A 21,312-nucleotide genomic window follows, 5' to 3' on the forward strand; every position below is an offset into this window, starting at 1 on the left:
TTTGCCCTTCAATAAGGTTGAGAATTGCTATGGATCAAAATCCATCGAATATGTTTAAATCCATGAGTACAACATGATATTAAAAACCGACTGGTTGGTTACCTTCTGAATGTAACAGAGAACCAGTACATTGTCTTGAAAACCAATTCATTATCTTGAAAACTGGTAAAGAAAAGGAAAGAATCAAGCATATATCTTGACTTTCCTTTATGAATTATATCACTGTAACCAAATTTTCCATAAAGAGAAGCATCTTCTATTCCAGCTAGTAAATGAAAACAAATTGATAGAATATCATCATTTTACAATCCCCAATACATTAACAGTTTTAGGTACAGAGCATCAACTGTCAAAATAGTTGATAGCATCAACAATCAAAAAAGAGCAAAAACCAAAGTTAAATTCCTCTTGATGAAAGAACACAATACTACTGATGGTTTAGTCAAAGACATTGTACCTTAAACTAATCAGGCCTTAGGATCCAGCTGCCAGTTTGTAGGAAGAGGACCAACACAATGACTGTTTTCACATGGCTGCAACCAACAAATCCAAGTTATGGGAAACTCTGCAAGTCTAATGCCCTAGGACTTTCAACAGGTGAATTGTATGAAAAAAACCAAAAGGAATAGAGATGGACTCTGTAGACTTAAAAAGACTTACAGACATAGCAAGTGAAAATATGGGCAACAGTAAATTATAGTACCAGGCGTGCATACTTGGGTGATAAAACTGTAAAGAGATGCAGGAAAGTGATTGCTCTTCAAGTCAGGATAGTGATCAATTTTTTGAGGCTTGGAGGGTCTGTGATGGGGAGGGGGCACATGGAGGCACTTCTGGGGTGGCTGGCAAAGTTCTAATTTTTGACCTGGATAGTTGTTTGCCTTATCATAATTCATTAAGCTATATATTTTTATGTGTGATATTTTGTATCTGTTTTATTATATTTAAAAAGTGTAAAAAATCAGAAAAAAAAGCATGTTAGAGAAACCTGCAAACCTGATGCTACCCTAGAGATTATCACAACACTGTAAGCAGTAGATAAATAAGGTTGTGGAAAATTGTGTTCTGGAACACAGAGAATGTAAATTCTCTGGTAGAGACATCTGTGTAATGTCAGTGGCAGACTGCCTTTCAAGTCGCTGGGTTTTGTTCTTAGGGTTGTGTAGCAACAGGCTTGCATGTAGCTCCTGTTTCTAGACAGATGACCCATCTCTGGCTCAGTGTTTTTCAATTGTGGTTGGTGCTTAGAACACAGGCATAATGACCACTGCATGCTTAAGAAAATGCAGATTTCTTCATCCCATCTCTCTTCAAAAGGAGCAGTCCTGGAATCTGCATGATTAACACATGATTATACTGCACACTTCAGTATAAAAACTGCCACTGACTTCTCTGTCAATTTCTACCTGAAATCGGTTCTATAAAGATGTCCTGGGGAAAGTACAGACCTTCCGAGCAATTTCCAGATGAGCTATTGAGTGTTGAGGCCATAGCTGTGATTTTCACTAGTGAATGAACTTATATTTTGAACCTTTATCTAGAACACTGAATATGAATGTGACTAAGCATAGCTCAGTTAAAAAAAATGGTTTTTCCAGTGTGCAATAGCAATTATCAATTTTCCTCTTGTCTTTTTGCTCAGGATTTTTTCCCTCTTGAATAAGTCAGAGCCTGGGATTAAGAATTTAAAGTGGAATCTTCATCAGTGAACTCTCTGACGCTTTTAAAATAACAATTTTAAACCAAAAAAATTTCAGTAATGGAAAGCAGAAGAATCCTGATTTGGATATGGCCAGGTATGGCCAAGCAGAACTTTTAATTGGTTCTTTCTCAATTTAAGGCAAAGGAGGCTTTCAGATCATGGAAGCAGAAGTGTGCAGGCTTCCAAGTCTGTATTAAGCATCTTCATCCTCCTCTTTCTGCAATCTCTTTCACTCTCCCAAATCCATGTGCTTTCTTCATCACCTCTCCTAATCAAAACAGGAGATGATGTCAGTTACTTACATTTGCAGATTGCATACTGATTAGTGTAGATATACTTGGAAGAGGAAGCTAAACTAGTACTTGCTTTTTAAGGATTTTACATTGATTTGTGAAATACAGTATTTTATCCAATTGAATCCAATTCTACAGGCATCCTTTGGACACTGCCCACATGTATGGTGGTGTCCTAGCAGTGCAGACGAGTAAGATACATTTCCTGCTTCCAGAAAGGTGCAATCTAGTGAGGGAGGTAGATGAGTACCAGCTAACAATAACATAAAAATCACTTCTGCATAAATAATCTCATTTCAGTCCTCATACTTGCAGAATTTTAGTAATTAAAAGGATAACCACTCTTTATAATCATAAAGTTCTTCAAACTTTGGAGAGAAGTACTATGATGATCATAAAAGTCTCAGCATCCCTCCCACCAGTCTTCATCACAGTCATTCTCAATATGACAAAGAAGAAACTAGGACTATTAGAAAGTGAAGAGGAATAGGACTTCCCTGGTGGTCCAGTGGTAAAGAGTCCGCCTTCCAATGCAGGGGACGTGGGTTTGATCCCTGGTCGGGGAACTAAGATCCCACATGCCATGGGGCAACTAAGCCCATGCGCCACAACTACTGAGCCCATGTGCCTCAACTAGAGAGCCCACGTACGGCAAACTACAGAGCCCATGCGCTCTGGAGCCTGCGTGCCACAACTAGAAAGAGAAAACCTGCACACTGCAACTAGAGAGAAGTCCATGCGCTGCAACGAAGAGCCCACGCGCCGCAACAAAAAGATCTTGCATGCTGCAATGAAGATCCCGCATGCCACAATAAAGACCTGTTGCAACCAAAAATAAAAACAAGTAAATAAAATAAATATTTTAAAAATACAGCTATAATTAAAAGAAAAAAAGAAAAGTGTAGAGGAAGGGAAAAAAGAGGGGGTAGTCTACTTTTGGGGAAATAAAAATACCTTGTCATAGGAACATCTATTAATCTGTCTTTTGGAGAAAGTACAGTTTTGAAAATCAACTGAAGGTGACATCAATACTCTGCAATATTTTTTTTTTAAATAAATTTATTTATTTTATTTATTTATTTTTGGCTGTGTTGGGTCTTTGTTGCTGCTCTAGTTGAAGTGAGCGGGGGCTGCTCTTCGTTGCGGTGCGCGGGCTTCTCATTGTGGTGGCTTCCCTTGTTGCGGAGCACGGGCTCTAGGCACAAGGGTTTCAGTAGTTGTGGCACGTGGGTCAGTAGTTGTGGCGCATGGGCTTAGTTGCTCCGTGGCATATGGGATCTTCCCAGACCAGGGCTCGAACCTGTGTCCCCTGCATTGGCAGGCAGATTCTTAACCACTGCGCCACCAGGGTAACCCTGCAATATTTTTTATATGAGGTTGCAAGTTTTAGTTCACATGGTTCACTTGCAAGTTTTTTTTAAACAAGTAACTGCTATTCCCTTGATCTGTATTTTAAAATACAAAGTACATGTATTAGGTAAGAATCTCTTTTCAGCTTTTTCTAATGAACACACACATATGGTGAGCATATGGGTAAAAGACACTTTAATCATTCATTTCTACAATTGCTAGTAAATAAAATGAGCAGTCATGATGACGTGGTATTTTGCAGTAAGACTAAATTATGTACACAAAATACATCTTATATTTACTTATCTCTTGCTTACTGACTTTAGAACATAAAAACTCTTTATTTTAAATGTAATGGTATCCTCTGGATAAGATGAGGGCTCAAGGTTTTTGAAACTCTGATAGGGAAAAAGATGGAAGCGAGAGTGAGGAGACCTATCCTTTAAAAGTAGACTTTAATTCATGTTTGTTTTAGAAAAACCATCTGAATGTGTCCTGCAGTTATACAAATGTAACTCAAGAGTGTTTCGATTCTATGAGGCCACCATCACCTTGATACCAAAACCAGGCAAGGATGTCGCAAAGAAAGAAAACTACAGGCCAATATCACTGATGAACATAGATGCAAAAATCCTCAACAAAATACTAGCAAACAGAATCCAATAGCACATTAAAAGGATCATACACCATGATCAAGTGGGGTTTATTCCAGGAATGCAAGGATTCTTCAATATACGCAAATCAATCAATGTGATACACCATATTAACAAATTGAAGAAGAAAAACCATATGATCATCTCAATAGATGCAGAGAAAGCTTTCGACAAAATTCAACACCCATTTATGATAAAAACCCTGCAGAAAGTAGGCATAGAGGGAACTTTCCTCAACATAATAAAGGCCATATATGACAAACCCACAGCCAACATCATCCTCAATGGTGAAAAACTGAAACCATTTCCACTAAGATCAGGAACAAGACAAGGCTGCCCACTTTCACCACTCTTATTCAACTTAGTTTTGGAAGTTTTAGCCACAGCAATCAGAGAAAAAAAGGAAATAAAAGGAATCCAAATTGGAAAAGAAGAAGTAAAGCTGTCACTGTTTGCAGATGACATGATACTATACATAGAGAATCCTAAAGATGCTACCAAAAAACTACTAGAGCTAATCAATGAATTTGGTAAAGTAGCAGGATACAAAATTAATGCACAGAAATCTCTGGCATTCCTATACACTAATGATGAAAAATCTGAAAGTGAAATCAAGAAAACACTCCCATTTACCATTGAAACAAAAAGAATAAAATATCTAGGAGTAAAGCTACCTAAGGAGACAAAAGACCTGTATGCAGAAAATTATAAGACACTGATGAAAGAAATTAAAGTTGATACAAATAGGTGGAGAGATATACCATGCTCCTGGATTGGAAGAATCAATTTTGTGAAAATGACTCTACTACCCAAAGCAATCTACAGATTCAATGCAATCCCTATCAAACTACCACTGGCATTTTTCACAGAACTAGAACAAAAAATTTCAAAATTTGTTTGGAAAAACAAAAGACCCCAAATAGCCAAAGCAATCTTGAGAACGAAAAATGGAGCTGGAGGAATCAGGCTCCCTGACTTCAGACTATACTACAAAGCTACAGTAATCAAGACAGTGTGGTACTGGCACAAAAACAGAAATATAGATCAACTGAACAGGATAGAAAGCCCAGAGATAAACCCACGCACATATGGTCAACTTATCTTTGATAAAGGAGGCAGGAATGTACAGTGGAGAAAGGACAGCCTCTTCAATAAGTGGTGCTGGGAAAACTGGACAGGGACATGTAAAAGTATGAGATTAGATCATTCCCTAACACCATACACAAAAATAAGCTCAAAATGGATTAGAGACCTAAATGTAAGGCCGGAAACTATCAAACTCTTAGAGGAAAACATAGGCAGAACACTCTATGACATAAATCACAGCAAGATCCTTTTGGACCCACCTCCTAGAGAAATGGAAATAAAGACAAAGATAAACACATGGGACCTAATGAAACTTCAAAGCTTTTGCACAGCAAAGGAAACCATAAACAAGACCAAAAGACAACCCTCAGAATGGGAGAAAATATTTGCAAATGAAGCAACTGACAAAGGATTAATCTCCAAAATTTATAAGCAGCTCATGCAGCTCAATATCAAAAACACAAACAACCCAATCCAAAAATGGGCAGAAGACTTAAATAGGCATTTCTCCAAAGAAGATATACAGACTGCCAACAAACACATGAAAGAATGCTCAACATCATTAATCATTAGAGAAATACAAATCAAAACCACAATGAGATATCATCTCACACCAGTCAGAATGGCCATCATCAAGAAATCTAGAAACAATAAATGCTGGAGAGGGTGTGGAGAAAAGGGAACACTCTTGCACTGCTGGTGGGAATGTGAATTGGTACAGCCACTATGGAGAACAGTATGGAGGTTCCTTAAAAAACTAAAAATAGAACTACCATATGACCCAGCAATCCCACTACTAGGCATATACCCTGAGAAAACCATAATTCAAAAAGAGACATGTACCAAAATGTTCATTGCAGCTCTATTCACAATAGCCCGGAGATGGAAACAACCTAAGTGTCCATCATTGGATGAATGGATAAAGAAGATGTGGCACATATATACAATGGAATATTACTCAGCCATAAAAAGAAACGAAACTGAGCTATTTGTAACGAGGTGGATAGACCTAGAGTCTGTCATACAGAGTGAAGTAACTCAGAAAGAGAAAGACAAATACCGTATGCTAACACATATATATGGAATTTAAGAAAAAAAAATGTCATGAAGAACCTAGGGGTAAAACAGGAATAAAGACACAGACCTACTTGAGAATGGACTTGAGGATATGGGGAGGGGGAAGGGTAAGCTGTGACAAAGCGAAAGAGAGGCATGGACATATATACAGTACCAAACATAAGGTAGATAGATAGTGGGAAGCAGCCGCATAGCACAGGGAGATCAGCTCGGTGCTTTGTGACTGCCTGGAGGGGTGGGATCGGGAGGGTGGGAGGGAGGGAGACGCAAGAGGGAAGGGATGTGGGAACAGATGTATATGTATGACTGATTCACTTTGTTATAAAACAGAAACTAATAATAAATAAATAAATAAATAAATAAATAAATAAATAAATAAATAAAAAAAATCTCTTGAGACTTGGGGGAAAAAAAAAGAGTGTTTCGAGAGAAACAGTGAAATTATTTGGGGGAAGAGAAAGAAACATTATTTGGGTAGTAGAAGAATGCAGAAATGACTGTTGATGTTTGTTTGTCCCATGGAGAGGCAGGTTGTAGGTACTGGAGTGATTTGCTATGTTTTCTCACTTGGGGGTTGCACGTAGGGAAGCAAGAAACAAGAGAGAAGTGGGAGCGGCTGCATTTGTGGGACTTAGTGAAACTGGGGTGCCCAGTGTTGCTTTAAGACCTGGGCGAGAAAGTTGCTGGAAGGAGAGGTTTCCCTCCACATTCTCATGGAGCCCTTGGAGACTGGTAATTTGGGGCACTTTGGCAGAATGTTGATCCACAGATACTTGTAATTTCATGAGGAAACCTTCAAGATGTTTTGAGAATGGTTGGAAATGGGCATGGTGGCCTAATGATGAGGCAGCAAACAGATCCCCTCCCAGGGACAGTTAGCAGGAGCTGGGACAGTCATACTTAGAGTTATTAGAGTAAGCAGTCAGAGCGCTCACATGAAAGACACCCTCACTTCTATCTCACTCTGGTGAAAACTGGACATACTGGTTAAATACATAACAGGTATCTTTTTTTTTTGCGGTATGTGGGCCTCTCACAGCTGTGGCCTCTCCCACTGCGGAGCACAGGCTCTGTATGCGCAGGCTCAGGGGCCATGGCTCATGGGCCTAGCACTCTGCGGCATGTGGGATCTTCCCGGACCGGGGCACGAACCCGTGTCCCCTGCATTGGCAGGTGGACTCTCAACCACTGTGCCACCAGGGAAGACCATATAACAGGTATCTTAAAAGCCCTATATCTGTCTAGAAGAAATAAGATACAACTGGAAAATACATATACAACAATCTTACCAAAAAAAGACACCTCTCTCACATAAACATACAACTAAATTAAAGGAAAAATACTGACCCAACCAGCTGGAGTTTATTTGTAAACAGTCTCAGGTCCTCAGTGTTTGTATCAGCTGCTAGGTAACCAGAGAAGAGTCCTGTTTCAGTGACAGGCAGCAGCAGCTGCAATTTTGAGACCATAAGGTGTCATGAAGGTTGAGTGAAGTGGGAAGTTGGCAACATAATGTATTCAGTGCGTTTTGTGCTGTGAGTAATACTGAATGCCACAGGGACTACTGTGCTGTATGTGAATTAAACAAGAAAATAACATCACTTTCCCACATTAATGCAGTAATACCTATGGGAAAACTTTTCATGCAACTTTTGAATATACATTGTTTCCACTGTGTTTTGCTTTAATTCACTTTGAGATGGGCTCCAGATGAGCCTCATTTTCCTTTATACTTGCCAGAAACTAATGTGGAAGCTACAGAATCAGAGATGATGATAGTAGTGCCATGACCTTAAGGGCTGTGCCATTTGTCATTTCCAAGAATATGAAGGGAATGTGTGACCCCAAATTAATTTTTACATGCATTTTACTAAGAGACTATAAACTGGCTTCCTTTTGTTTCATTAGTTTTAAAATTATCATACAGCAAAATTGTGGGGGGTTTTGGTGTACTGTTCTACAAGTTTTAACCCATGTGTAGATTTCTATTACCTTCTCCATAATCAGAATTCAGAACAGTTCCATCAGCCCAAAAAACTCCCTCATGCTATCAGTTGATAGTCATTCCCTCTCCACCCCCAATCCCTGGCAACCACTGATATATTCTTCATTGCTGTAGTTTTGTCTTTTGAGAATGTTGTATAAATGGAATTATACAGTGTATACCCTTTTGAGACTAGCTTCTTTCACTTAGCCTACTGCTTTTGAGGTTTATCCAAATTGTTGCATGTATCAATAGTTCTTCTTTTCCCTGATTGATGTGTATTGTATAGATGTACTGTAGTTTGTTTATCCATTTATCCACTGAAGGACATTTAGATTTTGGTTTTTATGAATAGAGCATCTTTTCATTTTTGTGTGTACCTGAGTTATCATTTCTCTAGGATAAACACCCAGGAGTGGGATTGCTGGGTCAGATTGTAAGTGTATGTCTAACTTCATAAGAAACTGCTAAGCTGTTTTCAAGTATGACTGTACCATTTTGCATTCTCATCATCAGTGTAGGAGAGTTCCAACTGCTCTGGAACTCCTCAGCACTTGGTATTGTCAGCAATTTTTTATTCTAATCAGTCTAGTAAGTATAAACTGGTATCTCACTATGGTTTTAGTTTGCATTTCCCTAATGGCTAACGAGGCTGAAGATTGTTTCATGTGCTTATTTACCATCATTATATCCACTTAGGTAAAGTGTTTGTTCAAGTCTTTTGCCTATTTTAGAATTGGGTTGGTTGTTTTCTACTGTTGAGATTTGAGAATTCTCTGTATGTTCTGGATATAAATCCTTTGTTGGGTAAGTAATTTGCAAATATTTTTCTCAATCTGTAGTTTATCTTTTCCTTTTCTTAAAAATATCTTTCATGAGCCAAAGTTTTAAATTTTGATGAAGTCAAAATTTGTTCTTTTATGGACGGTGTGTAATATGCCGTGCCTAAGAAATTGGTGCTAAACCCCAGGTCCACAGTTATGGAGACAACATTGACACCTGCTACTTCCTGGAATGTTCTTCTCTGTCTCATCCTCCTGGTTGTCTTCTTCAAGACCCAAGCTTTACTTCCTTTGAAAAGCGCTTGTGCCCCTTTCCTCTTTGCCCCTGTGGACACAATCATTTCCTCCTCATCTGTGAACCCTTTGTGAACACTTAACTTTCCTGACTATAATTTCTAATTATATGCCCCCTCCCACCAGGCAGGGAACTCCAGGGGACCAAACCCTGGCATTATTCACCTTTGTTTCCCCAGCACATGGGTTAGTACATAGTAGGTACTCAATACATTCAGTGAAAAAAACAGAAGTAATTAATTCCTAAAGACATTATCCTTCTATCCTTAATTGTGCTGGGGACAATTTGAGTAGCTATAAAAAATGTTATTGCTTTAAGGACATTTAAAAACTATCTTCAATTTAAAATTAAAGTTTGTTATTCTTTGAGACATCTGTTGATTTAGTCATTTAAATGAGCTTGCTGGAGAACATCTTTTCTCAGAGGAAAGGATATAAGAGAATGAATGAAATTCATGTTAGAATTATGGGAGATTTTAAGTAGCTAAAGCAGTTGATACCAATTGATGATATTGAAAAATAAACTAAGAAATTTTATCTACTGAAATTAAGTTTTTGTTCATTATTAGTCTGTTAAAGTAAGATCCATATCATCAAAATTCTTGACTGCCCAATTTAATGGTAGCCACTAATTATACAAAGAGGTCCTGAGGAACCAGTCCTCTACTTGGGGAAAACATTCTCATGCTGAAATAAATCCTCTGGGAATGAAGATACCTTCTGATGATATAAAATCTTCATTAATTATGCAAAACAGCCTCCTGTTGCCAAATAATAATATTCATAGGAAGTTAGATTTTTAGCTTTCCTTTGTCTGTAACAGAACAAGATAATGGGACCAACTCCAGGTGAGCTTCTGAAGATAAACAGTTTGTCTTGGTATCCTTGGCCCCTCTCTCTGGATCTGCCTTTCCTCCACCTTTACATTCTCAGAGTCCTCCAGCTCTCTGTTTGTGGACTTGGTTTACAAGGAGTGCGAGCTGCCTTTAAGGGCGATAGACTGAATCTAGAGTCTTAAGAGTGTGAGAAGTCTGGGCTGGTGGATCTGTCCATGGTTGCATCATTCCAGATGATGCATACTTGGGAATCACGAGAGGAGTCTAGAAGTCAGAGAAGAAAGGTCTAACACAGACAACATTGGGGAGAGGGACTGGAACTGTTGGAAATAGTGACCAGAATTAGGTGTGAACAGGAGAAATGGGATAATTTCAGGCTACGACTATGAAATCAGAGCCTGGAATACATTGCTTTATAGAAGATGGACCAGTGGACCTAACCATTTTTCTCATGGATGCTGGAAAGGGCTCCTTGGCTGTCACTCATAGAATCTTTAGCATCCTCATCCCTTTCTTGACCTTACCTCTTCTGTAGACATTCAATTTTCTGCCTACTAACACCCTCTATCAAAATAGGAAAGAATCTGAAATCAAACATTAACATTTTTTGGGCAATTACACTTCACTATGAATCTTAGTCACTGTATCAGCATAACTAGTCATTACCATGTTAAGTGTTTTAAACCTCCAACTATGAATGAAAGATTTTACTTCCTGTTAATACTCTTAGTAAACAGATAGGGAGAAATATTTTTGCTTATAGGTTCTTCAGATATATATTATGTATCTCCAGTCCCAAAGGGATTGTTTCTTTTCATATTCCTAAAAAACTGTGAATTTCTTCTAAAGTTACCACTTTGTTTCCACCAAGTAGCACTGAAGTGCTCCAAAGTTTGTTATACACTGAGCAGTTCAGCCATGTGAGTTGAGTCCAGTTTGCAGTTGCTACCTGCTCAAATTAAACATCCGGTAGAAGCTGAAACGCCAGCGATTCCTTACATGCATCAGTTGGGCTCCAATCCAACTCCACACCCAAGCTTCTACTTCATCTTATTAATCTAGTGCCCACAGGGCCTCCAACAAGTCAGATCTCTCAGTGCCTTTTAATTCCAAACAATCTCTGCTGGGAGGAAGCCATTCAGCAAATCATTTTTTAAAGTTTCTGATACCTGGTTATCTGACTGAATGTCCGTAATCTTCAGCTTGTTTCATATAACATCCAACAAACTGGCAGTAGTTAAGGGCCAAAGCACCAGAAGCTTCAGACTGAATATTTTAAAAAATATTTGTTTGACATTTATATAGAGGGACAGGGAAAAGCAGATCTTCTGTGATTAAAACCTAGATATAGATTCAGAATTAGTTACCTTTCTCTAAACAAACATCTCATCAAGTGTTCAAAGCACAGTCCCCGTTTAGAGGGAGAGGGAGTATATACACTCACACACTTGAACATACAACCTACACATTTATCTGTAGTTCTTGTTCTATAATTTGTGCGTGCATGTAATTTTGTCAAGCCAGACAACCAGTGGCAAAGTAGAGGGCATAAAAGTAATTAAATGAATTAATAGACTCCAGAAAATTGCACCATGCTATGCATTTAGTTTCAGAATTTCAGCAGATCCTTCGTGTGCATATTGCCAAAATACTCAACAGAGTGAGGTCAGCACTTGTGGGGAGGGTGTTTCTTTCTCCTCAGGGCCCATCTGCTTCTGTGGGAACAGGGCTAATTCACATTTCACAGTTACTAAGGAGGAGGGTATAAAAACTTAGTTTTTGTGTGCTCAGCATGGAGAGGAAAACCATGAACCAGATGCATTCTTCAGTGCAGAGGAGTGAGAGAGAAGAATGTAGATAACAGTAGTAAGGGAGGATGACAGGAAGGCTTAGCAGACAGTAGGCACCTACGAAGAAAGAAGGCAAAAGAGTAATGATCAGAAAGTGACAGAAAAGCACTGAGGTCTGCCCTTCCCCCATCAGCTCCCCTCCTTCCTCCACCCTTCCCCATCTCTCAGCTGAGGCCTGGGAGAATGAGCAGCTTCCCCTGGGAGAGCAGTGGAGGAAGCAGAAGCCTTGGGCAAAGTGAAGTTTGGGTAGGAACAGGAGGTAGAGGTAGCATTCGTGAAGAGGTTAGGGCACGTTTTTACAATGGATTGGGGATATTAGCCAGGAGAGTACTGAGAATTTGGAAGAGGTCAGCAGTGGGAGGAAGGGCATTTTCCAAGGCAACACAGTACTACATAGAAATGAGCATCCTAATAGGACAAAGCATGGAGGGCATTTGCTTTGGGGTGGTGGTTGAGGCATCAGGAATAAAATGCGTGGGGTAAATGGAGTAGATGTCCAAACAAGCATCAGCTAAGACCCCAGGCTACATGGAATATCTGATGGTAGTTAGAGGCCTGCTTTTTTCTGCCTAAGGTCAGCAGAGACTAGCTAATCTGGCTGTGATTTGTTCTTATGTACTGGTTAATAGGGTATTATAATTTTTGCCCTAAGTCTCTCTTGGACTGCATAAGCCCATGGGCCATATTTTTTTCTAAGAAATTTACCTAATCAGAACTCCAAAGTCTATTTAGTTTAAACTTTTAATCTGGTTCAAGTTATTATCACCAATTTATTACCAGTTAGGTCTTGGATTTCAAGAACTAATGTTGGAGCATGTATTGGAATTGTACGATAATTTTTGTTTAGAATTCAGCACAACTTTCTATCATTATTCAATAGTTTTTTTGGCTTATTATTACACATTGTCAAATACAGGTTACATTTTAGTTTTTCTTTGAAAACAAGTAATTGAATTGTATGAAATCAGAAGGTTATGTTTCCAGCATAGAATGACTGTTTTGATACTCAAGATAGGGCTCACAACTCAAAGGCTGTCTTAAAATTTTAGCTTTAACAAAAATCATAAATAAAAGCTGCACTTAAAAGAAATCACTGATACATAACTAAAAGTGAGTAACTGAGCACTTTTTGCTGACATCTGCATCATTTTGATGCTTAATGGATTCCAATTGCTCAAGTAAGTATTACCAGTGATGCTGCCCATTTCATGCTGCTGGCCTCTGACAGCACAATGAAAATGTGGGAACTTGTAAGGACAAGTGACACATCAGATAAAATCTGCCTACCTAATAGTATGTGAGGAGGACATTGAAACTTTGATATAGTAATGGTTTTATTTTAAATGTCTGAGTCTTAAAAACCAAACCAAACTGTATTTTGTTTTTGTTCACTCTTGGGGTTTCTCTGGTTTTCCTTCTTAAGAGTGATTTTGTTTGCAAAGTGTGGATATCCATTAAGAATTTAAATATTAAATTTTCCTGTGGGAAAGTGACAATTATCCCTTACCTTGAAGATCCCATGGCTCACTGAGAATGGCTAGGAGTTCCAGTGCAGCACACATTCTAGCCCATTTTTCTTCATGCTACATGTCTGGAGGATGCTTCTATCCTAAGATATTATGTGTTCGGTGGAGCTCACCAGTAGCAAAGAGAAGAGCCGTTGGCTCCCTTACCTAAATCCCAAACTAACAGTAAATAAAGAGAACAGAGAGCAGATTTGTGAGGTAACCTCTCACCTTGGATGAACTTTCAATGTGAGTATCTGAAAAATAGTAGGATTTTCGTGGCTTAGAAAGAGATCAACTTACCTGTGTGCACTGAAGGCCCAGTGCCCAGGAATATGGCCTGTGACTCTATCTGAACTGAAACAAAGGCCAGCTATCCAACATGTGCTCACCTGACCTGTTGGCCCTGATCATTGGTGTCAGGTGAAGGAGTGACCTTTCTACCATCCTCTTCCCAGGTTAAGGCAAAGGAGTCATCGTATATTTGCTTTTCTTTATTGCAGGACATTTGTGAAGATATTTCTGATCATGTTGAGCAAATCCATGCCCTCCTTGAAACGGAGTTCTCCCTGAAGCTGCTATCCTACTCCGTCAACGTGATTGTGGACATCCACGCGGTGCAGCTCCTCTGGCACCAGCTCCGCGTCTCAGTGCTGGTTCTGCGGGAGCGCATTCTGCAAGGTCTGCAGGACGCCAATGGCAACTACACCAGACAGACGGACATTCTGCAAGCTTTCTCTGAAGAGACAAAGGAGGTGGGTGTTTTCCTTGAAGCCAAATAGTGCATTGTCAGGTGTGATTATTTGAGGATGTTTTCAGTTCAGAGGTGTGGGATAGGAATTCTTTATAGGTAAATAAGCAGGTCCTAAGCCGGGTGTTGAATCTAGGTATAGTGACTAGAGGCTAGGGCACTTCTAATGTGAATGAAGCTAAAAACCAGAGTTCATTCACACCCGGTAGTTTGCACAGATACCACCCATAGCTGTTGGTGCTAACCTGGCTTCCTGTTCCTCGTTCAATTATTTGATAAATATTCATTGAGTGCTTATATGGGCCAGGCACTAGGTGCTAAGAGTGTAATAGTAATCAAAACATGGCCTTTGCCTTCAAAGAGCTGAGACTAGTGGGGAGTGGAGGCAAGTGGACAGACATTAAGACCAGACTGTGATCTGCGTGATCTACATGCAGATACAATGGTCTACATGATGCCACTGGAGGACAGAGAAGGGGCACCTAATTCAGACAGGGAAGCCTTTACAGGAGGAGTGAGTCTAACCTGAGACCTGAAGGAGAAGCAAGATTAGACTGATGAACAGAGGTAGGAACTGTCCTAGACAGAAGGAATGGCATGATTAAAGATCCAGAGGTAAGAGAGAGAATGATGGCCTCAGAGAGGAAAAAGTTCAAGGGACCAGGAAGCAGGATTTGAAGTAATATGTAAGCAGAGGTTAGATCATGAAGATGAAAAGCCGTATTAAAAAGTCATATTAAGAGAAGTGGACTTTATTTTGAGGATAACAGAAGAGTTTGTTCAGGGAATTGATGCAATTCAATTCATGGTTTAGAAAAATCATTCTGGTTTCAGTGAGTCATATGGACTTTAGCATTTTGCACAACCAGTATATTTAGATTTTTTTGCACTCATAGTAAGCATAGTTTAAAGAGTTTGTTGCTGTTAATCTTGATTCATAGCTTAATAATGAACACTGTAAAGTTAAGTCCAAGTGAACTTTCCTATTCCCAAATAAAACTGACATATATGTCAGAGCGAGAGAGAAAGAGAGAGAGGGAGAGGCATTGTGCTAGCTAAGTAGGGGCTATATATACGTGTGTGTGGATGGATGGATGGATAGATAGATAGATAGATAGATAGATAGATAGATAGATACCATGTATAGATACATAGAGTGTGTGTGTATGTATATAGTCCCTTGGCTCTTTTTTTTTTTTCTTTTTTTTTTTTTTTTTATTAGTTTCTGCTTTATAACAAAGTGAATCAGTCATACATATACATCTGTTCCCACATCCCCTCCCTCATGCATCTCCCTCCCTCCCACCCTCCCCATCCCACCCCTCCAGGCTAGTCCCTTGGCTCTTGAAACCCAGTTTAGTGCTCTACTGTTGATTTTGTGGAAAATATGTATTATACAAGTTTAGAAGGCATTTATATAAATGTGGATTAAAAGGCCTTATAAAGAGTGTTGCATCTCATTAAGTTATTAATATTTCAGTGGCTCCAACATTATCAACAACACAAAACAAATCTGGGCTTCTTCTCATAAATGATTTATATTTGTTGATTATTGTTTTTGTAATAATGATGCTCTTGCTGTGGCAAATTCCCTGCAGGCCCTGGAAGTTTCTGGGAATGAAAATCTACTGGGCTCACTTCTAACTTTAGGTCACAGTCTTTTTTTTTTTTTTTTTTTTTGTGGTACGCGGGCCTCTCACTGCTGTGGCCTCTCCCGTTGCGGAGCACAGGCTCCGGACGCGCAGGCTCAGCGGCCATGGCTCACGGGCCCAGCCGCTCCGCGGCATGTGGGATCCTCCCAGACCGGGGCACGAACCCGTGTCCCCTGCATCGGCAGGCGGACTCTCAACCACTGCGCCACCAGGGAAGCCCTAGGTCACAGTCTTTGTTTTCATTTAGCTTTTCCTAATATTGTGGCAATGAGGGAGGTGATACAGATTTTGGTAGAGTTCCTTTTAAAATCGTAGAATGAGTATGTAGGTGTGTGAGATAGTCCTCAGGTGCCATCCATCCCAAGTGGGATCCCTAGAAGGTCCCTGATTGGGACCCTTGTGGTTATGGGAAACTACACAGAATCCCAAACTAGTCAACTCTGCCCTAAATCTGGTGTTTAGGAGGAGGTGTATGCTAATGAGGTGGGAGATCAGAGATGGGGAAGGTTTGTCTAAACTCTGAAGAGACAGTACTTTAGATATCTACCTGGTATTTCCAATCTGTACATTCTTTTTTTGTTTCTACCCATGTGTACTCCTGGCTCTGTCCAAAATCCAGTATTGATCAGTCATCAGATCTGCCCACTTCCAACCACTTAGCGGGGGCATTAGAAATCATTGAGTCAAACCAACTCATATTACATATTTATTTATTCATTCAATAAACATTTACTGATCACAACTCTGATTAGAGCTGGGGATAAGAAAGTGCTCTAGGGTTTATTGTTATTGTTGCTTTGTGAAATATGTTCATCATGTGTTTATTTGAACTTGTATTATTCACAAAGTGGTAGCCCAAGAAAGATGAAAAGCCATTGAGACTAACTAATTGTTACTGGCCACTATTTTCACAGCTATGTAGCGAGTTTATATTAAGTAGTACCCATCATGGGTCTCACAATGTGAGCTCAACAATTACTTACAGATTAGATTGAAAGCAATTCAGTGCATTTTCATGTTTGAAGTCAGTCTTTAGTCCTGTTGTAGAGATGCAGGAATACGTTGTATGACGGGTAAAGGAACAGTGGAGTCTCAACCATCTGCTTTGTGGACATTTCTCTGTGAATTGAAGCACTGTCTCCATTACCATCTTTCCTGAAGCAATGGATTCCTGATCCTATTTGTTAGTGTTATTTGTTTCTGTCAGCACACTGGAACTGGGGAAAGTAGGAAGAGAATTAGGATAAAATTCTCAGCTTTATCAGAATAAATTCAGCTGTGAAAGATTTATAGAATGAAGAGGGAGATGGCATAAAACATGCTGATAAACTAGAATAGTAAATGTCCTTCCAGTGAAGGTAAATTCATTTTTCTCTTTTTGGAAGTCAGTTGAGTTTCATAGTCCATTAGATAATAGGTTTGGAAGTCAAGAAAGTGTCAAGTTCTCTTTCTGTCTGTACAAAAACAAAGTGAGTTTTATTCCTTTACTTAAATATGGAACAGACCATATCTTGTAAACAAATTGGCAAATGCCTTACTGAAACAAAACCAGCTGAACAAACAAAAAATACTTTAGGGCAAAGCTCCACATTGTGTAAAAAATGTGTTATACTGAAATTTTCTATATTTCAGATACTGTGATAAGCAATTTATATTTATTGTTTTATTTAGTAAGGAGAGTAATGGGTATTAAAAGTAGTTCCATTTCGATATTACTCATCCATAAAAAAGAATGAAAGATTGCCATTTGCAGCAACATGGATGGACCTAGAGATTATCATACTAATGAATTAAGTCAGACAGAGAAGGACAAATACTATATGATTATCACTTATATGTGGAATATAAAAAATAATATAAATGAATTTATTCACAAAACAGAAACAGACTCAGAGACATAGAAAACAAACTTATGGTTACCAAAGGGGAAAGGGAGGGAGGAGGGATGAATTAGGAGTATGGGATTAACAGATACAAACCACTGTATATAAATTAGATAAAACAAGGATTTACTGTATAGCACAGGGAAGTATATTCAGTATCTTGTAATAATCTATAATGGAAAAGAAACTGAAAAAATATATATGTAACTGAATCACTTTGCTGTACACCTGAAAATAACACAATATTGTAAATCAGCTATACGTCAATTTAAAAAAATAGTTCCGGGCTTCCCTGGTGGTGCAATGGTTAAGAATCCGCCTGCCAATGTAGGGGACATGGGTTCGAGCCCTGGTCCAGGAAGATCCCACATGCCGCGGAGCAGCTAAGCCCGTGCACCACAACTACTGAGCCTGCTCTCTAGAGCCCGTGAGCCACAGCTCCTGAGTCCACGCGCCTAGAGCCTGTGCTCCGCAGCAAGAGAAGCCACCGCAATGAGAAGCCTGTGCACCGCCATGAATAGTAGCCCCTGCTCGCCACAACCAGAGAAAGCCCGAGCACAGCAACGAAGACCCAACTTAGCCAAAAATAAATAAAATAAATAAATTTTTTAAAGTTCCATTTTATAGATAGAAAAACTGAATTTAAGAGAGGCCAAGCGAATGCTTAAGGGCATAAACTTAAGAATAATTAAATAAAACAAGCAAAACCAGATCTTAACTGATCTCTTTGGTAAAAATAATAATAATTATTTCCTTCTTCCTTTCCTTCCTACTTTCCTTTCTACCTCCCCTAAATATTTATTGATTTCTTACTCTTTATAAGGCACTAGGCATTCAAAGATGAATAACACATGCTATTAAATGTTAGGAATCACTGTCATAATTTTGTTAGATCCTCAAACAGTTCTGGGAGGTTGGCAGGGCAAGTGCTATTATCCTTATTTTACAGATGATATTATTGTATCCGTCTTACAGGTAAGAAGACTGAGGCTGAGAGAGGTAGTCACACAGGTAGTGATAACTGTTAATAGTAGTAACACAATAGTGAACATTGATTAAGAACTTACCATATGCCAGATGGTGTGGTAAGCACTTTATCTAAATGATACTCACCCTCTCAGTGGGAACACATTGGTCCTTCCAGAGTACTCACATCATTGCACTTTGTGTGTTCTTCCACGAGCACTTATCACAGGGCAATTTATATTACGACAAAGTGTGTGCTAGATTTGAACTTCGTGATTGTTGACACCAGATTATAATCATCTCTGTATCTCCCACAGCACCTAGTTCGTATCGCTGTATATAAAAGTCGATGACTTGAACTGAAGTAAATAATGCAGATAATAACTGCTTTAAGTGTGGAAGAGGGAGATATCACTGTAGGTTGGTTGACTGGGATTGATCATGGAGTTTAGTTATTTGACTCATAATTTCAGCCTGTAGAAAATGGAAATTGTCAAGAATTATTACTATAGTATAAATAAAAATATTGAAAGACTTTGTCTATTTTCCCTTTTCCCATCAGAAACTAAACTTTGCCTTGCTTCCCATTTCCCTATCATTGCTTGTTCCTCTTAGTCCACTGCTGCTGTCTGGAAGGCAGTCAGAATCAGAGCACCAACATGGGAGTGCTGAAAGGAATCTGAGCAAGGGCCTCGACCTTGTGGTCTGAGGACTCTGGGGGGCTGTAGCCTTCTTGTACAAGGTCTATGAATTTATATGTTAGTAATTGAAGCATAACAAACACCATGTAGTGAAATTAGGGGAGGAAGGGAAGAGAGAGGCATACAAAATTTTTTGCCATAACCATAATTAAAACAGTGAAATTCTGTTTTCAACTCTTCTGAGTAAGGTCACTAAATCAGGGCACAAAGTCAACTCTGAAATGGCAGTGGACACTAATATAAACCTTGGGGGCATTTCAGTAGGGAGATCTTCAAATCTCTAAATTAGAAGTATCAAATCTCATGTTCAGCTGGTGGCAGAATTCACTGTTAAACAAAGAAAGATCTGAGAAGGCATTTGGGATTAGAACTTCACTTAACTTATTTATGGGCAAGGAGCAAAGCAAAATTTCTTGTTTCAAATTAGGGAGGAAAAAGGGTTTCCTTGATGTCTGAGACAATATTGAAGCCAGCAGTAAAGTGAATAAATTGCTCATCAATAAAGTGAATAAGTTACCATCTCCATAAAACATAACCTTCATCTGAGAAACTGCTTCATAACATATTAAATGGGGGCCTGTTTGAGTTTGGACATTGCTAGGCTGCCATGACACAGCTAAAAGCACTACAAAATAAAATGTGGTATTTCTAAAATAAAAAGGCCAGTAAAAACAACATGCACTCTTCCCCCACCTCCATATCCACCTGTGACTTTATTACTTACATGCATTAGAAAACTATCTGGGAAGGTGGTCCAGTAGAAAGCAGTGGGACTAAAATATTAGTATTACTAAGCAATATTTTAAGAAATGAAACTCATTATTTATTGGCTCTGAGAAACTTCAGAGAACTTTATTTTTTTTAAATTGCCTCTGCACTGTGAAATGTAGAAAAATACTTTTGAGGAGTGCTCTTAAATAATAGCCAACTGTGTTAAAATATATGGGTAGATGCTTGCCACTTGGTCTTTAGGATATGAAATGCATATGCTATGTGCTGTTTTTTGTTTTTCAGGGAGGGATTTTTTTTTCACATTAAAAAATGCAGTATGAATTAAAACTAGTTACCCTTGAATGACAGTCAGCCATGCACAGCAGTAGTTGGCCTTATTGGGAACAGAACGGGAGAGGGCTCCCTTTGGAGCATTAAGTGTTTTCGAGTATGGTATTTTCTTTTCCAAACGAAGGACTGGCTAGGGAAGGGATCTTCAGGGGAAGACTTAATTAGGAAAGGCATCCATACCCTATTATCTAGATGTCTCATGCCATATGTTCAGCTAACATCATTTATTGAGTACCTGTTATTTTTGAACAAGACAGTATCCCCTGGTCTTAACGTTCTGTGACCACCAAAATTGGGATCAAATACTTTCCCACGGTTATGGTATTCCGTGCCTGTCCAGAAGCAGGTAGCTGACATTTTCATGGGTCTAATTTTTACCTGAACTCTCACATCTCTTTTTTTCTATTCATCATAGGAACATTTTTCCTTAATGCCTCTTTGACCTCACTTAAGTAGGTACAGTGCTGTAACTTTGTGATAAAAATGATTAAAAATAATGTAAATTTCAAATAGTTAATAATTTAAATACTAACTTATGGGATAGCTTTGGAGCTTAATCGCTATTTATAGTACTATTTTTGTAAAGGAGTAAGTTCTGAACATTGAACAACCAAATAAAAAAAATTTTAGTAAATACAACCTGATTTTAAATTGGAATTTCCTCTATTATCCTCTTAAAAATTTCATGAACTGTGACTTTTGTTTGACTGGCTCATCCCTTGGTGTTTTGGGCTTCTGACTTTTTTCTTTAAAGATCCTGTTCCAGATATGAAGCATAAAAGCCAAACAATTCTAGTTAGACCATTTTTTGTTGATATTGGCAGTTAATATTGGTTTCTTACTTTGTGCAGTATAATTTAGCATAGGGACACCTCTCATTTTGAT

At 38.8% G+C, this 21,312-nt stretch overlaps 1 protein-coding gene across 1 annotated transcript in view; it reads left to right on the forward strand.

The window, feature by feature from the left end:
- Positions 1-21,312, forward strand: part of AKAP6 (A-kinase anchoring protein 6) — a gene marked incomplete at both ends in the record, with an annotated part of 373,598 nt that overhangs the window by 79,061 nt on the left and 273,225 nt on the right. The window contains one exon of the mRNA XM_079701375.1: positions 13,916-14,167. Within this exon, the coding sequence (XP_079557501.1) occupies positions 13,916-14,167 (252 nt within the window). The remainder of the gene's footprint in view (positions 1-13,915; positions 14,168-21,312) is intronic.

This window comes from Hyperoodon ampullatus (genome assembly GCF_949752795.1).
Source record: "Hyperoodon ampullatus genome assembly, chromosome: 3".
NCBI classification, from domain to species: domain Eukaryota; kingdom Metazoa; phylum Chordata; class Mammalia; order Artiodactyla; family Ziphiidae; genus Hyperoodon; species Hyperoodon ampullatus.